A 25138-nucleotide genomic window follows, 5' to 3' on the forward strand; every position below is an offset into this window, starting at 1 on the left:
GTGTACTTTCTGTTTAGGGCCAACTAGCATTCCAGTGTGTTCTCTGTCTGCCAGTGTGTATCTGTAGCTCACAGGCTCTGCCCCCTAGGAGCAGAGGGGGTCGTGAAAGTATAAAACCTCTTGGGCTCCCTCCAGCCAGACTGTAGACCTACTGGAAACCATAGAGACACCTGAGTGTCGCCCCACTGGCTAAACTATCCCGTCACAATGCTGTCACGGTAAGTGAGCACTAACACAAGGGTGGCTTGCATTGGGTATTTGGTTTTGACTTACGTGTGTGTACTGGAACTTTTAAAATGACACAATCTATTTGGCATATTTGGACAGCTGTATTCTTGGGGGAAGTGTATTTGTTAGTCTACCTGTAGAAGGAAACTTGAGACATTTAGACCTGCTGAGGGTATTTCAATGATAGAGAGAGGCGAACCGTTTAATTCATTGTTTTTGTGGGATCGCAATAGCTTGGCAATGTGTGTGTTATTTTTGTTGTTGTTCCAGATTTCCTTTTTTCTTGTTCAATCCTAAAATTCAATAACAATAACTTTACAACTGATGTCAATGTTGATACTGGTACAAGATAAAGTGATGGGACTCTAAATAGTCTTTAAAAAGATTTTTGAGAATTTACCTTTAAAGTCAAAATAGTTCACAATAATCCTTTATTTGACTTTTCATGATATTAAAAGATCAAAAGTATATCATGTACCAACATATCATTGATTCATTTTTATGAACTTTTCATTGATAATTCATTATCCATAATATATATTGAACATAAGAACATCCATAAGATACTTGGCATTGCTGCAAGTTACACATATTCTTATTATAATGTAATGAGCAGGAAAAACACAGTTCCTCCTACCTGCTTCCATTCAAATACTCTTTTTCCTTTTCCACTGCCACTATGACCTTAAGATGGCTTCTGGGAGAAGTCATTACATCTGTTTGACTAAAGTATTGTTTTAAAAGTGTACTGACCAGTTCTATCCCCGTGTTCTTCATTCTAACAGAACGTTGATTGTTCCTTTGATCTTTGCTTTGGCTGGTCTTGCTCTCTCAGCCCCCATTACTGGTAAGAAAACACTAAATGAAACCTTCTGTTAAATCTTATAAATGTTGGGGAATTTAGAATATTTCCATCAGTAACTACAGCTTAATAATAATGTACATTTTTTATAATAGGTGAACAAGACGGTTTCCATTTTAGTTTAATTTCAGTTTCAACGACAAAACATGCTTTACCTTTCCAGTTATCCAGTCTGTAAGCTACTATAAGCTACTATAAGCTACTCTAAGCTACTATAAGCTACTCTAAGCTACACTGCAAACATCAAGTGAGCAAACAGATAAACCAAAATGACCATTACATTATGTTTAAGGAGGCCTTTGCAATGTATACGACGACCTCCATCCATCCCATTGACTCACAACTTCTCCACAACGGTAGTGTAATCAGAACCCAGGTCACTCTGTGGAGACACAAAAGAGGTCTGTTCTCTTGTGCCTGATTGTGGGATAGAGAGAGAAGTAGGCTGGGCCTTACATATGGTCTATTCAAATGGAGATAAATCCCCAAACCCCTAATCATGCTCCCCTATGCATCTTTCATTTGCAGATGGAACAGAGGGAGATAATGACGGTGACGTGTAATTTGTGTTTTATCGCGCCGTTCATAATTACCACAACAGTTAGAAAATGACAGGCTAATAAGCTTTGTTAATTATAAGTAGTGTATACACATGAATGTATTTGTATTTAGTCAGAAGTAGTGTTTATGATGGAACAATGACACCATTCATTGTGCTGTGTTTCAGAGAGAGCTGCTGCTTTGCTAGAGCACCTTAATGTTAAGCACACTGACAAGCCCTCCAGTCAAAGCCTACACACATAGGTTACATATGGACCGCTTCCGATATGTGCTTTGTCTTCTGATTTCATTTACATTCATTTACAAAACACTGGACTGAAACCAGTGTTGCATGATTGGATACATTAAGATATTGAGTTTTATAGTTTGGTATTGGCTTAGCTGGGTGATCATTGGCAACTGACAAAATGGGTGCTATGATACTTTTCTGGTCTCAGGTGCCAAAGATGGCGAAGGCCCCACTGGCAGCCCGGTAGTTGCAGCAGCAGCTGGAGACTCTGTAGGTTTGTATTGACTCCAATGTATCTCCTACCCAATACATAGTTAAACACACCAGGTATGTACCATTTCATACCGACAGAAACTAAACAGAAAACCTCTGTTGTTCACAGGGACCACAGATGGGACTGACTCTAGTAAAGAGCTGGCTGGAGGTATGAGTGGCTGGGTTTGGGGACTGGGGGAATCTGTCTTTCTATCAAGGAAGAAGTGTATGACGTAGAATCAACTCAACTCTCAAGGAAACCAACTCTGTAGATTAGAACAATAATTACGATGGTGATTCCCCCTGAAAGTAAAAACCTTAACTGCACAGTACCAGTGAAGGACGTTCAACATGAGAGAATTAAAAACGGAGCTGTTGATTGTGACGCTAATTTGTTTTTAGGTAGCAGACAACATGGGCCTGCTTTGAGACTATCATGGAGACACTTAACTATCCTCTATAGAGGAACTGTAATATTGGACACTCACATAAACCTGTATGTATACACTATAACAACAGCACCCATGAGACATATCTAGACAAATGCTTTCTAGACCAGACATGAGTAAATTGTCATAGTTTCACCTGTCCCCAGAGAGCGGCAGAGACCGCCCTAGAGACTACTATGACACTCAGGTGTTTTCTGTTAATAATTATGATTCCCTTTTAAGTGAGGTGTGTTTTCTGTTACTAATGATGATAACTTTTAAGTGAGGTGTCTTTTCTGTTACTAATGATGATGTCTTTTAAGTGAGGTGTGTTTTCTGTTACTAATGATGATGTCTTTTAAGTGAGGTGTCTTTTCTGTTACTAATGATGATGTCTTTTAAGTGAGGTGTGTTTTCTGTTACTAATGATGATGTCTTTTAAGTGAGGTGTGTTTTCTGTTACTAATGATGATGTCTTTTAAGTGAGGTGTGTTTTCTGTTACCCTTTGCAGAAGCTTGATTTGTTTTCTGTGTGCGTTGTCTCCTTAGTAGTTATCGAGTCTTAGTGTTTGTTGTTTTCCCAGTTTTACATGGTACCTACTGTTGAATGTTTCCCAGTAAAGTATTTACATTTCTTCTAAACCAAGGGTTCCTTGATTGGTTCTCTTCTCTGTTCCTGGGTCCTACCTCATCATGCCCCATAAATGTGTCAGAGTCTGACTATTTGCTGTGGGGCCATGCTGAAGGTTTAGACAGTTGACCGAATAAACCAAAGGCTTCTCAAATCCAAGCCAAAGTTATATCAATTCCCCAAACCTTTTCATGCCATAAAACATTTTACTTACTGCCTTCTTCAAACACACATTCTATAACATCCACTTTAAACACTATTTGAAAGACAGTAAGCCCAATCAAAACCATTTACCAATTAAAAAATATAGTAATATTGATCTTGTCCAGACCAATTTTATTACTGAAGAGTCCATGGCTAAAACAAGTTCAATGGCCAGACGACAAACTCCAACTCACCCAATGTTTTCTTCTTCATTTATCAGATGTGAGTAGCAGTAATACATCCACAGACACAAGCAGTGAGTCACCAATTCATTTGAATGGAAATGAAGCTAACTGGCTACTGGGGATTTCCTGATAATTACAGTAATGGTGACTTCAATGACAGCATCAAAGTCACCCGTCCTTGTCTTCTAGATGGAGATACCAGCGTGGAAACCACAGGCAGTCCTGATGCCCCTGATGCCCCAGGTGAGGCCTAGGAGTAAAATACACAAAGGTCAAATGTCAAAGATAAGGGTTATGGCCAAAGGTCGAAATCATTCAATAAGAATGAGCCGGTTGACATTTATTGTCATGAGTCTTGTCCTGGAGGAAGAACTGAGAAATTCCCCCTTAGATTGGCAAGCTGCAAAGTCAAAATTGGCTATATTGTAAAAATTAATGGTCTTAATTTCAGGTTAGGGTTATGCATCAGGGTTTTCATTGTGGTTAAGGTTAGGGTTAGAGTTCAAATCAGATTTTATGACTTTGTTGCTGTGCCAGCTAGTGACTATTCTGCAGAGCTGCCTCCAGAACAAGATTAATCACGAAAAATGCTAACCAGCTGGTCAAAATATGTGAAAGTCCCTGTTGATGATGAGGATTTGTTATTTCAATTCATGCAGTAAAATATTTTTTGCCCAGGCGGGTGTCACGTGCTGTGCCTTGAAGGGCACATCAAATACAGTGCCTTGCGAAAGTATTCGGCCCCCTTGAACTTTGCGACCTTTTGACACATTTCAGGCTTCAAACATAAAGATATAAAACTGTATTTTTTTGTGAAGAATCAACAACAAGTGGGACACAATCATGAAGTGGAACGACATTTATTGGATATTTCAAACTTTTTTAACAAATCAAAAACTGAAAAATTGGGCATGCAAAATTATTCAGCCCCTTTACTTTCAGTGCAGCAAACTCTCTCCAGAAGTTCAGTGAGGATCTCTGAATGATCCAATGTTGACCTAAATGACTAATGATGATAAATACAATCCACCTGTGTGTAATCAAGTCTCCGTATGAATGCACCTGCACTGTAAAAGTCTCAGAGGTCCGTTAAAAGCGCAGAGAGCATCATGAAGAACAAGGAACACACCAGGCAGGTCCGAGATACTGGTGTGAAGAAGTTTAAAGCCGGATTTGGATACAAAAAGATTTCCCAAGCTTTAAACATCCCAAGGAGCACTGTGCAAGCGATAATATTGAAATGGAAGGAGTATCAGACCACTGCAAATCTACCAAGACCTGGCCGTCCCTCTAAACTTTCAGCTCATACAAGGAGAAGACCGATCAGAGATGCAGCCAAGAGGCCCATGATCACTCTGGATGAACTGCAGAGATCTACAGCTGAGGTGGGAGACTCTGTCCATAGGACAACAATCAGTCGTATATTGCACAAATATGGCCTTTATGGAAGAGTGGCAAGAAGAAAGCCATTTCTTAAAGATATCCATAAAAAGTGTCGTTTAAAGTTTGCCACAAGCCACCTGGGAGACACACCAAACATGTGGAAGAAGGTGCTCTGGTCAGATGAAACCAAAATTGAACTTTTTGGCAACAATGCAAAACGTTATGTTTGGCGTAAAAGCAACACAGCTGAACACACCATCCCCACTGTCAAACATGGTGGTGGCAGCATCATGGTTTGGGCCTGCTTTTCTTCAGCAGGGACAGGGAAGATGGTTAAAATTGATGGGAAGATGGATGGAGCCAAATACAGGACCATTCTGGAAGAAAACCTGATGGAGTCTGCAAAAGACCTGAGACTGGGACGGAGATTTGTCTTCCAACAAGACAATGATCCAAAACATAAAGCAAAATCTACAATGGAATGGTTCAAAAATAAACATATCCAGGTATTAGAATGGCCAAGTCAAAGTCCAAACCTGAATCCTGTTTTGCGAGGAGGAATGGGAAAAAATGTCAGTCTCTCGATGTGCAAAACTGATAGAGACATACCCCAAGCGACTTCCAGCTGTAATCGCAGCAAAAGGTGGCGCTACAAAGTATTAACTTAAGGGGGCTGAATAATTTTGCACGCCCAATTTTTCAGTTTTTGATTTGTTAAAAAAGTTTGAAATATCCAATAAATGTCGTTCCACTTCATGATTGTGTCCCACTTGTTGTTGATTCTTCACAAAAAAATACAGTTTTATATCTTTATGTTTGAAGCCTGAAATGTGGCAAAAGGTCTCAAAGTTCAAGGGGGCCGAATACTTTCGCAAGGCACTGTATATACATTACCGTTCAAAAGTTTGGGGTCACTTAGAAATGTTCTTGTTTTTGGAAGAAAAGCACAAAATGTTGTCCATTAAAATAAGGACATTTGTAAGTGACCCCAAACTTTTGAACGGTATTGTATATATACTTCATCTGCATGTCCACTTTAAAGTCACTCCGAATTGGACAAAGCTGTTAGAGACAAACTTTAGCCTCATATCTACTGTCAACAAAAACAATGGCCAAAATGTTGTATAGTTGTATAATCAATAACAAGGTAAGAAATTACACAGTATTTTCAAGACTTCCAATAACACTAATGTTATTATGTTAAGATGCAGCTGAAGCAGCAGGCAGCCAAGATACAACTGATGCAGCTGGTGAGTGAAGCGATAATGTCATTATGTTAAGATGCAGCTGGTGAGGGAAGCGATAATGTCATTATGTTAAGATGCAGCTGGTGAGGGAAGCGATAATGTCATTATGTTAAGATGCAGCTGATGCAGCAGGTGAGGGAAGCGATAATGTCATTATGTTAAGATGCAGCTGGTGAGGGAAGCGATAATGTCATTATGTTAAGATGCAGCTGGTGAGGGAAGCGATAATGTCATTATGTTAAGATGCAGCTGGTGATGGGAAGCGATAATGTTATTATGTTAAGATGCAGCTGGTGAGGGAAGCGATAATGTCATTATGTTAAGATGCAGCTGGTGAGTGAAGCGATAATGTCATTATGTTAAGATGCAGCTGGTGAGGGAAGCGATAATGTCATTATGTTAAGATGCAGCTGGTGAGGGAAGTGATAATGTCATTATGTTAAGATGCAGCTGGTGAGGGAAGCGATAATGTCATTATGTTAAGATGCAGCTGGTGATGGGAAGCGATAATGTTATTATGTTAAGATGCAGCTGGTGAGGGAAGCGATAATGTCATTATGTTAAGATGCAGCTGGTGAGTGAAGCGATAATGTCATTATGTTAAGATGCAGCTGGTGAGGGAAGCGATAATGTCATTATGTTAAGATGCAGCTGGTGAGTGAAGCGATAATCTCATTATGTTAAGATGCAGCTGGTGAGGGAAGAGATAATGTCATTATGTTAAGATGCAGCTGGTGAGTGAAGCGATAATGTCGTTATGTTAAGATGCAGCTGGTGAGGGAAGAGATAATGTCATTATGTTAAGATGCAGCTGGTGAGGGAAGCGATAATGTCATTATGTTAAGATGCAGCTGGTGAGGGAAGCGATAATGTTATTATGTTAAGATGCAGCTGGTGAGTGAAGCGATAATCTCATTATGTTAAGATGCATCTGGTGAGTGAAGCGATAATGTCATTATGTTAAGATGCAGCTGGTGAGGGAAGCGATAATGTCATTATGTTAAGATGCAGCTGGTGAGGGAAGCGATAATGTCATTATGTTAAGATGCAGCTGGTGAGGGAAGCGATAATGTCATCATGTTAAGATGCAGCTGGTGAGGGAAGCAATAATGTCATTATGTTAAGATGCAGCTGGTGAGGGAAGTGATAATGTCATTATGTTAAGATGCAGCTGGTGAGGGAAGCGATAATGTCATTATGTTAAGATGCAGCTGGTGAGGGAAGCGATACGTTTTGAGAGATGTTCTTGCCACCCAAGGCCACAGCTTCCTCGTTCATTTGTGTACAACAGCTACTTTTACCCCCAGAAAGTCTAAGCACAACTGGGTACAACAGCTACTTTAGTCAAAACAAAGATACAAAGTGAAACACAAATTCTTCTAGAGTTATTATACATTGTACAAAATGGTAGTTAGAGGTGACGCTTGGATCCCCAATTCCCCCTTCCATGATGCATGTGTAAATATTGTACTATAAATTGTGCCTTTCAGTATTATACTTAGTGTCTTCAGAAAGTTGTCATACTTATTCCAAATGTTGTTGTGTTACAGCCTGAATTCAAAATATATATTTTTTTTCTCACCCAGCTACACATAATGACAAAAGTGAAAACCTGTTTTTAGAACATTTTGTAAATTTATTGAAAATGTAATACAGAAATATCTAACTTACATAAGTACTCATACCCTGAGTCAATACTTTGTAAAAGCTCACCAATTACACCTGTGAGTCTTTTTGGATAAGTCTTTAACCTCTACGGGACGGTTGAGCTAATGTAGACTAATGTGATTAGCATGAGGTTGTAAGTAACAAACAAAAAATCCCGGGACATAGACATGATGACAGTGAGAAGGTGTCAGCAGAGGTTTTGGGTAAGACATTTTCTCTCTGAATTCCTTGTTCAATAACCAAGCTCTGACTTCACTGATCATCAGAACATAGTATCATTATAACTGTAACAAACATCATCAGTGTAATAAACATTTCTATAAACATCAACAGGCAGACTTAAAATATATAATACATCTATGTTGCTTTAAATTATGATTTCAGAATCAGCAGATGTGGATAAGTCTCCAGAAGATGACTCCACAGAGTCTCCAGAAAGTGATTCCACAGAGTCTCCTGACAGTGACTCCACAGAGTCTCCTGACAGTGACTCCACAGGTAAGTGTTAAAAACAGACTGATTCAAAAGCTAAATCTGTAAGTTAAAGTACATGGCAGCTGGTGAAGATAAAGACAGATGAAAAACATGCCAAAAATATGAGGACAGTATGATGTGGAAAAGTGCACAATACCCAACATTAACGTTGGAGATACATATCTAAGAGTATTTTTCTTTGTCCATCAGATCAGTGTTTCCCAACTCCAGTCCTCAAGTACCCCCAACAGTACACGTTGATTCAACTCATTGAGGTCTTGATGATTAGTTGACACGTTGAATCAGGTGTGCTTGTCTGGGGCTACACCAAAATTGTGTGCTTTTGGGGTTCTAGAGGACTGGAGTTGGGAAACTGCATTAGATGACAATAAAGTCAGATGATGCCTCTGAGGATAAGGGACTAAAGACTTGGATTATGTATTTACAAAAAGAAATACTTGGATTCTGACATTAACTAATCATAACATGAGGCAGGTGAACTCCTTGCTGAGAAAGACACAACATAGTTATCTTCACAGTATTTTCAATACTGTGAAGTAAAAAACAGTAAAAAACTGGCAGTAAAAAACAGTTCCTTTGTTTTGGTCGTGAAGAACTAGAATGGTCACAGTGCAGTTGGTCATCCTCTGTCATTCCACAGACAAGGACGACAGGGACGATGCTGTAAATACCACCGTTAGTACTGTACCCCACCCCCCCCCCCCCCCCCCCCCCCTCAAAGCATTGATAAATAGACAATACATGACCCTGTCTAATGAAAACATGATTAGGTACTCATAATAATACACACAATGAACTTTGTGTTTCTTTTTAAGATGAAGTGTTGACAGATGTGCAAGCTGACTCTGGTAAGTATGAAGAACAATGTCAAGGTTTTCATCATAATGTTGTACTAGATAGATTGGCAATACAACGATATCAAATAATAGCTTGCAAAAGTTTGATTACATAAATCATGTGTGATTGTAGATGTGACCAGTGATAACACGGAGCAGGCCATGGCGACAGACAAAGATGACGACAAGAGTGACTCAGGTGTGCTAAATTGACATTTCTGAACTGGATATTCATTGTCTGGGAAACTGTCATTTGAGTCATTCTACCCATCAGTTGGTCCTAAACCTGTTATTTTCTTCAGCTCAAGAGGATGCAGATGGGAAGGATACTGCAGGTGAAGAAGAAATGTTAGATAATGACTCTGCAGGTGAGTCTGCTCATTGAAGGTTGTGCATCTCTCACCCACAAAGGGTCATTATAGGGAAGGTCTCTCTACTGTTGTCCCCCAGGGCTCAGTACTATGACCTCTTTTGTTCTCACTACTGGTGTCCCCCATGACCTCTCTTGTTCTCAATTGGTTCAGAACTACATATTCTACGTCATATACCGTAATAATTAATTACCAGAATGTCTAAACACTGTCACTTTTCTGCAGATGCTGCCACAGACAAAGACGATAGTGATGAGGATAAGGACATTGAACTAGATGGTAAGGCTCCTGCAGAAGAGAAGGACAGCGCAGAAGACACAGAGACAGAGGAAGCGACGGACAGCGACAGCAAACAAGACGACGCAGACTCAGACACTAAGGATGACAAGCCAGACAAAGACGACAAGAAAGACAGCACAGATGACAGCAGAGACAGCGACAGCTCAGACGACCGCAAAGACAGCAGCGAAGAAGAGGCCCAGGTTCCGGAGGAGGAACCAGAGCACCAGGAAATAGAAGAAAAGGACAGCGAGAGCCAACAGGACACCTCAGAAGAAAACGACAAGCCAGACAAAGAAGATGAGAAAGACAGCGACAGCTCAGACGAAAACGACAAGCCAGACAAAGAAGATGAGAAAGACAGCGACACCTCAGAAGAAAACGACAAGCCAGACAAAGAAGATGAGAAAGACAGCGACACCTCAGAAGAAAACGACAAGCCAGACAAAGAAGATGAGAAAGACAGCGACAGCTCAGAAGAAGATGAGAAAGACAGCGACAGCTCAGAAGAAAACGACAAGCCAGACAAAGAAGATGAGAAAGACAGCGACAGCTCAGACGAAAACGTCAAGCCAGACAAAGAAGATGAGAAAGACAGCGACAGCTCAGACGACAGCAAAGACAGCAGCGAAGCGGATGTCCAGGTCTCGGAGGAGGAACCAAAGCAGCAGGAAATGGACATGAAGGAGAGAGGTGACGTGGGGGAAGAGCAGGCCAGCCCTGAAGACAACATCAAGGAGGGAAGCCCTGTAGGGAGCCAAGACTTTGAGCCTCTACAGGATTCGGAGGAGGAGGCGGAGATGGAGTCAAAGGAGGAGGGAAAGCTGGAGGAGGCGGAGAAGGAGGAGGAGGAGCTGGATGCGGAGATGAACCTAGACACAACAGAGTCCGACAGTAAGGAGGACAGTAAGGATGACAGTAAGAATGAGATTAAGGATGAGAGTGAGGATAAGACTGAGGCTGACGCAGACTCCAACAGCAAGGAGGACATTGGGACCAGGGATGCCCCTAAACCACAAGAGGATGACAGTGAAGAGGACACTGATGATAGCATGATGAAGGAGCCCAAAGGTGCGGTTACCACTACTAAACCATAGAAATGTAGCTAATAATTAGGCCATAATGAAATGTACATATGTGATTCCCTGTAAAATGGGCTCCCTAGTGGCCCAGCGGTCTAAGGCACTGCATCTCAGTGCTAGAGATGTCACTACAGACCCTGGTTAGATTCCAGACTGTATCACAACCAGCCGCGATTGGGAGTCCCATAGGACGGCGCACAATTGGCTCAGCGTCGTCCGGGTTTGGCCGGGGTAGGCCATCATTGTAAATAACAATTTATTCTTAACTGACTTGCCTAGTTAAATAAAGGTTAAATAAAAAATATAAAAGCACTAAGTACTATATTGTGAGTGGTAATGGTACCATATTGTGATAACTGAAACACCACTTTCTGATACAGATTCTGATGATGCTGACAAAGATGATATGGACAAGGATGCCTCTGGTATGTCAATCTTTCTTGCATGTCACTTGATCCCCTTGCTTGTTAATCAGCTGATCCATGCAGCACTGAATCAAAGAGCCTGGAGTCATTCGTATCAAACGTTCCATCATTTCATATTATTTCTCGATGTTATGCACATTTTCTTTTCATAGACTCAGAGGATGACAAATCTGAATCTGATGCAGAGCCAGGCACAGATTCACACAAAGGTTTGTTTCCTCTTATCCTGAATCATATCACCTGTGCTTTCAAATGGCTTGGTCTTTAGCTGTTGTAACGTTCTAATTCATTATTGTGGGTCAACATCATGTATATTAATCTGGTCTTTAGATGAGGATGAGACCGACGAGGATTCCCAGGATGTGTCAGAGTCCATGGCGAAAGGTTAGTCAAAGCCATACAAACAAACGTTCACATTTGAATAATTGAAATAGTAAAATAAAGTCTGTTTCGTGTTTTTTCCCCTCAGATGACGATATGGATGATGATGACATGATTGGGGAAGAAACAATGGCTCCAGATTCAGAAGGTAAGGACCAAAACTGACTTACATCTTTGGGTAGTTACCAATGAAAGGCCCTATCATTCTAAGGCTTCCTCGACCAGGGGAGGAAACAGTGCATGTGTGTGCACCAACCAACTCAGTCAATGTGCCATGAAGTAAACATATCTTTTGTCCCTGTGACTTCTCTGATCAGATGTCTGTTTGTTTGAACAGAGATAATGAAGTCTGATGAGATGTCTGTCTGTTTGAACAGAGATAATGAAGTCTGATCAGATGTCTGTTTGTATGAACAGAGATTACATCTCACAACATTATGCAGACACAAACACACATGCACACACACACACACACACACACACACACACACACACACACACACACACACACACACACACACACACACACACACACACACACACACACCACACCACACCACACCACTCTTAGCACTGTGCAGGGAGTTATCTGACTCATTTATCCAAACACATGAGGTACAATGACAAGTATGAGGAAGAGAACAACACAAGGATGAAAGAACGTTAAAAAAAGACATATAAACCTGCATACTGGGAGCACATAACAGAGCTTTACTGGGAACAGTGTGGATTGGAATAAACATCCTTTTCTCCCTCAGCTGTTCCAGCTGACATTCTGGACCAACCAGACCAACAGGATTACATGACACAGGGTGCCTCTCACGGTAATGTCAGCAGAACATTATGATCCACCAAGCCACATTAGCATATTAACATATCATATATGCAATTTAGCAGACACTTATTTTCCTCAAATAATCTATACCCACACACATTGACTCAGTACCGGTACCTCCAGTATTTTTTTATTTAACTAGGCAAGTCAGTTAAGAACAAATTCTTATTTACAATGACGGCCTACCGGGGAACAGTGTAGTTAACTGCCTTGTTCAGGGGCTGAACGGCAGATTTTTTACCTTGTCAGCTCGGGGATTCAATCTAGCAACGTTTCGGTTTCTGGCCCAACGCTCTAACCACTAGGCTACCTGCCACCCCGTATATAGCCTCGTTATTGTTATTTTATTAGTGTTCTATTAATTTTTACTTTAGTTTATTCAGTAAATATTTTTCTTATTTTTCTTCAAACTGCATTGTTAGTTAAGGTCTTGTAAATCAGCATTTCACAGAAAGGTGTATTCGGCGCAAATACAATTTGATTTGATTTACAGTCCTGTGTGCTAACATTTGACTTGTGTACATCTCACATCCGTTTCAGATATATTTAACCCATCTGTCACACTCTGACATAGACCACCATGGATTCCTAAAGAGAGATGGAGGTGATCCATTGTACTGTATGATACTTTCAGAATGTATTCACTTCTATGTACTGTATATCTCATTTTGTTTGCAGGCGCTGATGCACCGACAGCCCAGTCTTAGCCCTGAGGGTTGAGGCCACATGACGCTGTGAATGGAAACAGTTTGATAGGTAGATAAAGCCATATCCATTGATTTGTACTTACTATAAGAGGAGAGGTACATTGTACATTGAATAATTTTTTGACTTCATTCCATCTCTTTTCATTGCAGTCCCATCATGGTGAATCCCACTTAAAACCAACAGGTCCTCCTGTAGTCATGACAACAAACAGCGTAAACGAAACTTACGTTCCTTAACCCTCTCTTGCCACTCAAAATGGTGAAGGTGTCAACGGGGATACAATTAAATTATTCTACTGTTTTGGTGTACATTACATTTTTACCCACTTTTTGACTGCATTGTTGTTTTTTTGGCATCTCAAGGGTAGTTTAATATTTGATCATGGAGAATATATATTTTTTCAACTTTGTTTTTTGTTAAAGGCAGTTTATTTAAGTTGTGACATCATCATTATACAAGTTACACCCCTGTCTTATCAACTAACGTGTTGATAAAATGGTCAACATGTTGCCTTACAATGCCCTTGAAAAAAACAGAAGTCTGTTTTTTAAAGATAGCATTCAGTCATTGTAGGTTTGCTAGGTTTCTGCAGGTTGTGGGTTACTACAGTTTTCCTCTTGCTTTCATGTGATGCATTGCTGTCTCAGTCCTTGACCGATAACGGCTGCTACATTTGAAAAATAACTCCTACTGGCTCAGTTCAACATTCATTTTAAAGTTATGAGTAACATACGGTTCTTTATTTTAAAAAATGAAGTGTACATACAATGTCTTTGATTAAGTATAATTTACATTCGTTGGACAAATGGTAAAATAACAATTGCATAGACATAATGAGAATTTAATTTCATAACTGTATGCACACAGGGGGAAAATCTAATAAATATTGAGTTGTCAGATCATTTTGGGGGGGCGAGTTTGTTGGGATAAAAAGCAGTATGTGTGTGTTTTTGTGAATGTGTAAAGGATGTGCTGATGAAACGAGAAGCAAGTAAGAAGCCTACTCACCGACTACCAGGACATTACAATAATATCAACTATAAATAATATGATAATACAATGAACAAACTAAATATAATGTCATAATAATAATCAATGGAGTTACATTGTGATACATTGACAATTGAAATACAGACACGTGTCAAGTTCAATACTAGCATACAAAGTCCTACATCCAGGGTCTGGGATAATATACCACATTAGTAACCAACACAGCAGATAACCTTTTCAGACATTGTAACACTACAACAACACTGAATAACAACACTGTAATAAAAGAGATTATGCCAATGATGACATGAAGAAGAGGTGTTAAGTGCACTGGCCTGGTAGCAAACACTGTATAACACTGTACTATACAGGTAAGTCAGGGCCTGGTAGCAAACACTGTATAACACTGTACTATACAGGTAAGTCAGGGCCTGGTAGCAAACACTGTATAACACTGTATAGCTACAGGTAAGTCAGGGCCTGGTAGCAAACACTGTATAACACTGTATAGCTACAGGTAAGTCAGGGCCTGGTAGCAAACACTGTACTATACAGGTAAGTCAGGGCCTGGTGCCACACATTTCTTCTAAATGGTATCTTGAGATACCACATTCCATCAATTGTTTTTCATGTCTTCCAGTATATGCTGTTCAAAACTCATGTTTCTGACAAACCTTTCATTGTGGATGGATGAGTATTTCCAGGTAATGATATTCCTTTGGCCTTCTTTTATTTCAATCCAACAGTGTCACTGTGGCATTTTGTCTTATAAGAAAGCATCATGGCATTGCTTATTTCCTCGTTCCTTGGCCTTGTTGACAAAGCGAGCCACTTTGTGGTGGTTTCTGAAAGTGGCGCAACTGTCCAAGCGTCCCGGTAAGAGGACGGAAATGACCAGTAAGAGACAGATGTACAGAACACACGTTTATTGCAACACTCAAGACATGCATGCACACACACACACACACACACACACACACACACACACACACACACACACACACACACACACACACACACACACAGCAAACAGGATGTGGACTAGGTGGAAGTGAAAGTGTTGTAACGTAAGAGATTTACGGTCAAAGATGCCCTAAATACCAGTCAGGGATTCCAGAAGAAGCATTGTACATGTGGATGTGAGTTGAGGTAGAGGACAGGAATTTCTTGAGGTTATTTCAACCTGTCCTTGAGACAACAAAAGAGTTCAGGGACCAGGTCAGCTGACTGTTCTCTGGCAACCTGGTCCCTAACACATACTGTAGTTGTGAAGTGGCCTTTCGGCAGCAGGACAGTAGACTCAAGGCGTCTGCATGCTTCCCAACCGAAGCAATTCGTAGGAGTTTGTGCATATATTATGACAACGTTGATTTATATTTTTATTATCCCTTTTTCTCCCCAATTCATAGTTACAGTCTTGTCCCATCACTGCAACTCCCGTGGGGAGTCGGGAGAGCTGAAGGTCGAGAGCCATGCGTCCTCTGAAACACGACCCTGCCAAGCTGCACTGCTTCTTGACACACTGCTCACTTAACCCAACCGCACCAACGTGTTGGAGGAAACACCGTACAACTGAGCATGTCAGCATGCATGTGCCCGGCCCGCCACAGGAGTCGCTAGAGCACGATAGGACAAGGACATCCAAACCGTTCCCTAACCCGGATGACGCTGGGCCACTTGTGCGCCGCCTCATGGGTCTCCCGGTTGCGGCCGGCTGCGACACAGCCCGGGATCGAACTTGGATCTGTAGTGACACTACAAGACCACTGTGCCAGTCGGGAGGCCCCTATTTTGTGACGTTTTGTCAGTGTTGGACTTCGGTGAGGCTTTTTCAGATGTTTGGGCCCCTGAAACCTGGGGGTCTTCTCACATTACAAATAAACCAAATCTGGTGGTCCAGACAGGACCCAGACTGCATGGAGACGGAGGAAGAGGAGGAGAAAGAGGAGGTGTCACACACTGATCTGTTTCACCTGTCTTTGTGATTGTCTCCACCCCTCTCCAGGTGTGACCCATCTTCCCCATTACCCCCTGTGTATTTATACCTGTGTTCTCTGTTTGTCTGTTTCCAGTTCATCTTGTTTGTCAAGCTAACCAGCATTTTTGTGTCAGCGCCCGCTTTCCCCAAATCTCTCTTTTCTCGTCCTCCTGTTTTTTTACCCTTGCCTGTCCTGACCCTGTGCCCACCCACCTGACCTGACAGGACGGCAGGCAGGCTCAGGGTCAGGTCAGGCAGAGGTTGGTAATCCAGAGGTGGGGCAAAGTCCAGGACGGCAGGCAGGCTCAGGGTCAGGGGCAGGCAGAGGTTGATAATCCAGAGGTGGGCCTGCCCCTGACCCTGAGCCTGCCTGCCGTCCTGGACTTTGCCCCACCTCTGGATTACCAACCTCTGCCTGACCTGACCCTGAGCCTGCCTGCCGTCCTGTACCTTTACCCCTGTTGCTTTAATAAACAGTGTTACTCCGACACGGTCTGCATCTGGGACTTACCTTGATACCTGATAGGAAGAGATGGAAGAGGAGGTGAGGGGAAGTGAACCAAAGACAAAAGCCTCCAAACAGCTCAGAACAAAGGGTCTGTGCCCTGCCAGAAGACGAAGTAGAAGGCTACATATTGTCCTCTGTGTGAATGGCTGGTCACCTCTAACCTGAGTGGTGGTCTGGTTGATGAAACAGAGAGTGGTGGTGGTACTGGAGCGTACAATGGGGACTACACCTGTAAAGACAGACTACATCTCCACTGGTTAACCTTTGAGGGTGATGCTGGATCAATCCACCAGCCCGTCAGGCCTCTAATCTCGGCCGTTACCCAAGCTTGGCTCCAAGGCCACTTTCAGCCCACAACAGGAACCCATTGTCCCAGCCCAAGGAGCCTAGCGGTCGCATGATGTGGGGAGGTCGGACATGGATCTAGCTAAGAGGAATCTTTAGGAGTCCATAACATGCTGACCACACCATGTGTGTGAACATGGCAAAATAGATGTACACATAGATGTTATTCAATCATTGCATCCACACTCCTTGTGCACGTCAATGAGCGTCTGCGTAGCCAGGCACTAAAATATAACTTGTTTCTGTTTGTGACGCATGATGCACTGCAAGATCCGCCTCTCCCATCTACTCATTAGGTTTTAGGAGCATATACCCACGTGGGTGATTGAAAGACAAACTGAGGTCCACACTCCAATCCAGTTGGTGGTGGTAATGCACCTTAAAGTTGGTTGGTAACCGCTATATAAAGTCAAAAGAAGAAGAAGAAGCGTGAAGGAGAAGAGATTACTAGAAACTAACTCGGTTAACCCTTTTATCTGTGAATTAATTGTCGGATTAGATGACCTTGTGCATTTCAGGTAACATAACTACCAAGTATTCATATCCCACGACAAATTAGCTAGCAACAGCAAGCTAGCTAGCTAAATTGCCATAAATGTTTAATGCTTTTCGACCTGTCCACAAATTAATATAGTTGGTTCAGGGTTCGTTTTGATATTTCAACCTGCATGTTCTGATGGTGTCTGGTGTGGGTGGACAAAATCAACATGCACGCGATGGCACACACCCGGTAAAGTCAGCATGTAACACTATAAAAAGGCAGCCTTTCTATATGTTCTCCCCATCAACCCTGTTATTTTGATATCCAAAGGGAGGAAGGGTCGCATCTCCTGCAGACACACTTCCTCCCAGTACCAGTCAGTCCCAAACGTTCTAAAGAGAATTAGGCCATAGTGCTGGTTCTGTTCAGTTGACTAATGAACATAAGAACTGGATACTAGAACTACACGTGTACTACATTGAAAATGTCCCAAATTGACTTGAATTACAAAAAGTAAAGTCACGGTTGTTGCTAAATCAACTATTCAAGTAACGGGGCGATTGATTTAGAAACGTGTAAAAAAGATATGAATCAATGTATACAGATGAAGTTTCTCTGTGCCACTGAAGTCTATAGAGTTAAAGTTATTGGGTTGATTAAGGGAACATTTGGTCTTATATTTCAGTGAACAACAGCTGTCTGTTTTAATGGCAGAAGTAATTACTTTTGTTATGAAAGATATATTTATCCAGTTTATCAGGAAGAATTTATTAAATCAATAAGTCTCTGAGCCTCGAGATATTAATGACAGTGTAAAACACTCAGTCGGCTGGTGTTGACCTGGGCTGGGACTGATGTGAATTAGCAAGCTCAGCAGGAATGCAATCACCCAATACTGGAGAAGAGGGCTGAATTAACAGTGGCTCTCTGGACACCATTGGGTGTAATGTACTATTCTAGTTGGCAGACAGAGGAGGGACTAAACAGCAGTGTGCCCCACCTAAGAACAGCCCTTAGCCGTGGTATATTGGCCATATACCACACCCACTGTGCCTCAGGCTCACGAGTGGCACAGCGGTCTAAGGCACTGCATCTCTGTGCAAGAGGCGACACTGCAGTCCTTGGTTCAAATCCAGGCGGAATCACTTCCGGTCGTGACTGGGAGTCCCATAGGGCGGTGCACAATTGGCCCAGTTTCGTCCGGGTTTGGCTGGGGTAGACCGCCATTGTAAATAAGAATTTGTTCTTGACTAGTTAAATAAAGGTTAAATAAAAATTGCTTCATTATAAACTGGGTGGTTTGAGCCCTGAATGCTGATTGGCTGAAAGCCCTGGTATATCAGACCATATACCAAGGTCATGACCACAACATTTCTTTTACTGTTCTATTTACGTTGGTAACCATTTTATAATAGCAAAAGGCACATCAGGGGGTTGTGTTATATGGCCAATATACCACGGCTAAGGACTGTTCTTAATAATCCCGTCCTCAGAAACACCACTGCTGCGCTTTTCACCTCTCCTATCTGTCAGCGAACAGGAAATGAGAACAGAATGCAGAAGGCTGCTCTTTTTCATTTCATAAGAAGGGCGGCTGTGGCCTCCACTGTCAGAAGGGTGGCTGTGGCCTCCACTGTCAGAAGGGCGGCTGTGGCCTCCACTGTCAGAAGGGCGGCTATGCCCTCCACTGTCAGAAGGGTGGCTGTGGCCTCCACTGTCAGAAGAGTGGCTGTGGCCTCCACTGTCAGAAGGGCGGCTATGCCCTCCACTGTCAGAAGAGTGGCTGTGGCCTCCACTGTCAGAAGAGTGGCTGTGGACTCCACTGTCAGAAGAGTGGCTGTGGCCTCCACTGTCAGAAGAGTGGCTGTGGCCTCCACTGTCAGAAGGGTGGCTGTGGCCTCCACTGTCAGAAGAGTGGCTGTAGCCTCCACTGTCAGAAGAGTGGCTGTAGCCTCCACTGTCAGAAGAGTGGCTGTAGCCTCCACTGTCAGAAGAGTGGCTGTAGCCTCCACTGTCAGAAGGGTGGCTGTGGCCTCTATTGTCAGAAGAGTGGCTGTGGCATCCACTGTCAGAAGAGTGGCTGTAGCCTCCACTGTCAGAAGAGTGGCTGTAGCCTCCACTGTCAGAAGAGTGGCTGTAGCCTCCACTGTCAGAAGAGTGGCTGTAGCCTCCACTGTCAGAAGGGTGGCTGTGGCCTCTATTGTCAGAAGAGTGGCTGTGGCATCCACTGTCAGAAGAGTGGCTGTAGCCTCCACTGTCAGAAGGGTGGCTGTGGCCTCCACTGTCAGAAGAGTGGCTGTAGCCTCCACTGTCAGAAGAGTGGCTGTGCCCTCCACTGTCAGAAGGGCGGCTGTGGCATCCACTGTCAGAAGAGTGGCTGTAGCCTCCACTGTCAGAAGAGTGGCTGTGGCCTCCACTGTCAGAAGAGTGGCTGTGGCCTCCACTGTCAGAAGAGTGGCTGTGGCATCCACTGTCAGAAGAGTGGCTGTGGCATCCACTGTCAGAAAAGTGGCTGTGCCCTCCACTGTCAGAAGGGCGGCTGTAGCCTCCACTGTCAGAAGGGTGGCAGCACCCTCTACTGTCAGAAGGGTGGCTGTGGCCTCCACTGTCAGAAGGGCGGCTGTGGCCTCCACTGTCAGAAGGGTGGCAGCACCCTCTACTGTTAGAAGGGTGGCTGTAGCCTCCACTGTCAGAAGAGTGGCTGTAGCCTCCACTGTCAGAAGGGTGGCTGTGGCCTCCACTGTCAGAAGAGTGGCTGTAGCCTCCACTGTCAGAAGAGTGGCTGTGGCCTCCACTGTCAGAAGGGTGGCTGTGGCCTCTATTGTCAGAAGGGTGGCTGTGGCCTCCACTGTCAGAAGGGCGGCTGTGGCCTCCACTGTCAGAAGAGTGGCTGTGGCCTCCACTGTCAGAAGGGTGGCTGTGGCCTCTATTGTCAGAAGGGTGGCTGTGGCCTCCACTGTCAGAAGGGCGGCTGTGGCCTCCACTGTCAGAAGAGTGGCTGTGGCCTCCACTGTCAGAAGGGTGGCTGTGGCATCCACTGTCAGAAGGGCGGCTGTGGCATCCACTGTCAGAAGGGCAGCTGTGGCCTCCACTGTCAGAAGGGCGGCTGTGGCCTCCACTGTCAGAAGGGTGGCTGTGGCCTCCACTGTCAGAAGGGCGGCTATGCCCTCCACTGTCAGAAGGGCGGCTGTGGCCTCCACTGGCAGAAGGGCGGCTGTGGCCTCCACTGGCAGAAGGGCGGCTGTGGCCTCCACTGTCAGAAGGGCGGCTGTGGCCTCCACTGTCAGAAGGGCGGCTGTGGCATCCACTGTCAGAAGGGCGGCTGTGGCATCCACTGTCAGAAGGGCAGCTGTGGCCTCCACTGTCAGAAGGGCGGCTGTGGCCTCCACTGGCAGAAGGGTGGCTGTGGCCTCCACTGGCAGAAGGGTGGCTGTGGCCTCCACTGTCAGAAGGGTGGCTGTGGCCTCCACTGGCAGAAGGGTATCTGTACTCTTAATGTTGGTCTCAGTGCTGAGAGGTTAGACTAGAGGTATAGAGGTTACAGCTCATGTCAGGGGGATTCAAGGAAGGCAAGATGGTTGAGCAACCTGGCCCGTTTTCTCTCCCCTAACTAGGCTTACTCTAGTATATCTGGCTGCATATTGAACTTTGAGATTGCTGAAATGCCAATATCTTTGGCAATGACAAGGAGTGACAAGGAGTGGAATGTTATCTACAGAGACTGGTACTCAGGATTACTCTTCATCACTGTCCAGATCTGTCCACAGTCTCACTCTCAGCAAGATCCATCAGTTAGAGACTGCCTGCCTCCGGGTTTGTTTGGATAAATTGAATGCTCATATTGGAATGACCTTTTTTTTAAATTATTCCTGTTTGTATCTCTATCTCTAATGTTAATGTGTTTTAGTAGTATGTTCACCTGTAAGCAAAGAAACCTAGCTAGGGAGAAGCTGAGCTCAATTGGTAGGGGCTGGGGTTATCCCACAAGTCCTGAGAGGGTTTAAAACATATAGCAGTCAAGCTTAAGGAAGTCTAAAACCCCGTGTGCTACAGTTGCCTGCTGTGGTGGTTCATTTCTTTACTATGGAATGAGGAGAGACAAACTTATCACACAAGTCAGAGTTATACTAAACTAAATCTTTAATCACTTATTAATAAGGGAGCAGGTCAAAACAACGCACACATATAAAGTGAATCGATTGAGTGCTCTACGATAATGATGGCTGGTCATGGCTGGTCGACAATTCACACTCAGATGATTCGTTGAGAGCCCCGAGACAAAAGTACAAATGTATTTTATAGCCAAGATACATACAACCCTTTCAACCGACATGATGAACAACAGATATATAGAATGGGTCACAAGGTCAAGATTTATATGAAAGATACTTATAATCCATAGCAGACAGTATCTGCTGTGTCAACAGCTTTCATTGTGTAGAGACCAGTGTCTGGCCCTGTATAGAACAGAAACATTAACTCATGCTCTGGAATGCTCTTTAGGTTTTATCACCCCAAAAAACATTGTAAATCTCCTGTCAGTGTTATCTCCCAGAGGCCCATCCTCAGTAGAACACACACACAATAGTTAAGAATACTCTATTCTGTTGCTTAAAACAACCACTTGATGCTTCTGTGTTTCCCACATAGACCTTTACAAAACATGTTGCCACGGTGAGTAAACAATGAATAGCTGCAAATGTTGCGTATAATGAATCCTGTAATTGGTCATATTGGTAATGAAAGATTGCATATTGGTCCAGGCTTATTGTTTTGTTTTGTTCAAAGCGTGAGATTTTGGTTAGGCCTTGAATATGATTATTGTTCTGTAATGTTGATGTGATTGATCAATGTATGATTTGACTCTCTGGGCTGGTATCCATCCACACAATGAACAATTTACTAGTAATGCATTGACATTTCATATGATTGGGGTAGTTGGTTTTCAAGCGCTTGAGAAATAATTGATAAAACCTAAATCCATTTTTGCTGTTGGTATTGTTGTTGAAGATGACATCAGATCTGATAAAATAGATGACTCTGATTCTCAGTTCTAGTCTTGGCTTTATTGGCTTGGTTTGGCCCTCTTTCTTGATTCTTCCTCTTAATGTCATACAATTGATATGATTGCTTTGGAATACTGCGCCCTAGTGACATCTCATATGTATGCAGGACATAAATATGACATGGATGTACTGTAGGTTTATGGCAAATTTATCAATCCACAATGAAACTTCACTTCCATCTGCAAAACTGTATTTCAATTTAAATCATACACTTCAGATTGGAGAAGGAATATAATTGATCCTTGATATTAAACGGTTGATATAAACTTATACATCCCTCCATCTTTTGATATACATCTTTATCTGCAGAGATATTTAATTACTTCTGTGGTTGTCTTTTTGGCAACAACAATTTCAACTGCTCCCGTGGAAGGTATGGAAGAAGCTCATTGAATTAAAGTTGTATTAGTATTCATTGTGATATTTGAACAGATAATCAACTTAATACCTTCTTTCTTTAGAGAAAAAGCCAGAGAAGATAGAAATTGAGGTAGAGGAGGGTGAAGTGGAACTCTCAGAAGAAGGGGTATGAGATGGGAAGGGAGGGAGGGAGAAGGAGGGGAAGGCAGATAGTTGTGTCAGGATACCACAGGACCAGCCAGTGCTGGTGAGACGAGGATAATGCTATGCTAAATGTGACATTTTAATGCTATTAACAAACTAAAATGGTGTCCTCAATAATCCCAACAACAAACAAAATATAAAAGTGAAAATCTGAATATGATAAAGTCACAAAACAGGACAAAAGAGTACATTTAAAGTAAATGATCACATATTCTTGGAAGAAAAAAAAACTGTCATTAATCATATTCCTCTCCAATGGAGTATTATACCAGAATGATTTTTGTTTTGTTTTTTAAATTGATAAAGACGTAATCATATGAGTCCCTATGTGGTGAAGGGCTAGCTATGAGTTGTGTTCCCTCATGTACTTTCTGTATTGATTTGTTGTTAATAATAATTTTAAAAAATAATAAAAAGGGCTAACTATGAGCATCTGACCAATCAGAGAATGCGTGATCAGTGCATGGACAGAGTCTGATTGGCTGAAGCCACGAGCGTGTGGGTGATCGATATCGCTCAGTAAGGAGGGAGGACGTGTACCCGCCTGGTCTCAGTCGCAGCGGTGCCCGACAAGGGTGCAGGGAGGGAGTATGGACCGCGGTTTGAGTCTTTTAACGTGCTATTTGATGCCTATAGCTATTTGACGTGTCAGATAAGCTTGTTGACCAATCAGAACCTACAAACATTTTTAGTTATTACACATTGATTACACTATCACTCGTATGTCATATGTCACAACGATTAATCGATAGGCATGCTATGATGCTGGTAAAGTTTTGTTTCGCGCACCTGCCCTTCCCCAATCTCTGGACAGTGCTGGTCATAAACAAGGCTAGCTAGCTCATGTATGCAAACAATGTTCTTCCCCAAAAACATAGCAAAACGACATAATATGTATCAGTAGCTGTAGTTAGCTAGCTAGCTGTCATCATCTAAAACAGTTCTTATTTGATTAATGGTGGTCGGACCCATCTATGTGAAGCTAGCTACAATAAGGATTAGTGGAATTTACCGTTAGCCTTCGGAATAAAAGTCTGTAATTGACAGTGATTCAAATTAATACAAAACGTGGAATTATGCCATAATTTAATAGATCATGCTAAATGAGCCTTGAATGTTGTTATATAAAAATACAATAATTTGTTCATTTGACAAAAATTGGTTGAAATCACACTGGATGTAGGGTTAGGGTTAGCACTTAAGAATTGCATTGGTGGCATACTTATTTCACTGTACAGCCTTACCTATGGATTTTGGATCAATGACATGTTGTATCAGTCTACTCAGTGACACCCAGAGAACCTTTAGCATCGTAGCTCTTATTGCGGGACTCTGAAACCACTGTGAATTGAGCCACATTTATTGTACCAGTCAACCTACTGTGTGTATTGAACACTAATCCAGAGGAAAAACAATACAACATGAATGTTTTGGAGACTGATAACTCTGAGGAGGACTTTGGGAAAAAAGTACTTGGGTACTGAGTAGACTGATACCCCATTTCATTAATCCCCAATCCTTAGGTAAAGCTGTGTATTGCAATATGAATGTCAATACGCACAATAGGCTGACTGGGGAGGTGATTTCACAGTCCCGCAATAAGAGCTACAATGCTAATACTTGTGTAAACTCTTCACAGTTGTGTTCTGTGGGTGTCACCGAGTAGACAGATACACAATTTCATTGCTCCACATTCCAACCTTGTTTAACATTATCTAGTCTAAATATGGCATGATTACACCAAACCTCTGCGTCACTTTCAAAGAGGGTCTTTTATTTTGAATGCGAACCGAAAATTCCACCATTGTGGCTAATCCTTATTGTGGCTAGCTTCACAATACATAACCCGGTCCAGTCGAGCTGAACTAGCCAGTTGAAGTTAATTGGCTGATTATAACTTTAGTTTTGATCAA

The 25138-nt window shown here is 42.6% G+C and overlaps 1 protein-coding gene across 7 annotated transcripts; it reads left to right on the forward strand.

Moving 5' to 3' along the window:
- The first annotated feature begins 61 nt into the window (after positions 1-61).
- LOC110496664 (otolith matrix protein OMM-64-like) lies at positions 62-14195 on the forward strand. 7 transcript variants are annotated; one of them, XM_036953456.1, is made up of 21 exons: positions 62-218; positions 1014-1075; positions 1619-1642; positions 2089-2154; positions 2263-2304; positions 3619-3654; positions 3773-3826; positions 6172-6216; positions 8266-8379; positions 9192-9224; positions 9346-9411; positions 9515-9580; positions 9809-10371; positions 10423-10933; positions 11325-11369; positions 11522-11578; positions 11700-11753; positions 11839-11898; positions 12509-12574; positions 13264-13341; positions 13443-14195. In XM_036953456.1, exons 1-20 carry the CDS (start codon positions 208-210, stop codon positions 13290-13292), a joined length of 2004 nt encoding a protein of 667 aa, XP_036809351.1. In that variant the 5' UTR covers positions 62-207; the 3' UTR covers positions 13293-13341; positions 13443-14195. The 7 variants fall into 7 exon arrangements, with proteins under 7 accessions (XP_036809351.1, XP_036809346.1, XP_036809348.1 ...); XM_036953451.1 differs by having other exon boundaries at positions 9809-10933; XM_036953453.1 differs by having other exon boundaries at positions 8266-8353; positions 9190-9224; positions 9809-10933.
- Positions 14196-25138: the final 10943 nt, after the last annotated feature.

Source organism: Oncorhynchus mykiss, chromosome 18, assembly GCF_013265735.2.
Source record: "Oncorhynchus mykiss isolate Arlee chromosome 18, USDA_OmykA_1.1, whole genome shotgun sequence".
In the NCBI taxonomy this organism is placed as follows: Eukaryota; Metazoa; Chordata; class Actinopteri; order Salmoniformes; family Salmonidae; genus Oncorhynchus; species Oncorhynchus mykiss.

Coding starts and splice junctions, on each gene's coding strand:
- LOC110496664 (XM_036953451.1), top strand. Junction 10,934..11,324: donor CATGATGAAGGAGCCCAAAG/GTGCGGTTACCA, acceptor TTTCTGATACAG/ATTCTGATGATGCTGACAAA. Junction 11,899..12,508: donor AATGGCTCCAGATTCAGAAG/GTAAGGACCAAA, acceptor TTTCTCCCTCAG/CTGTTCCAGCTGACATTCTG.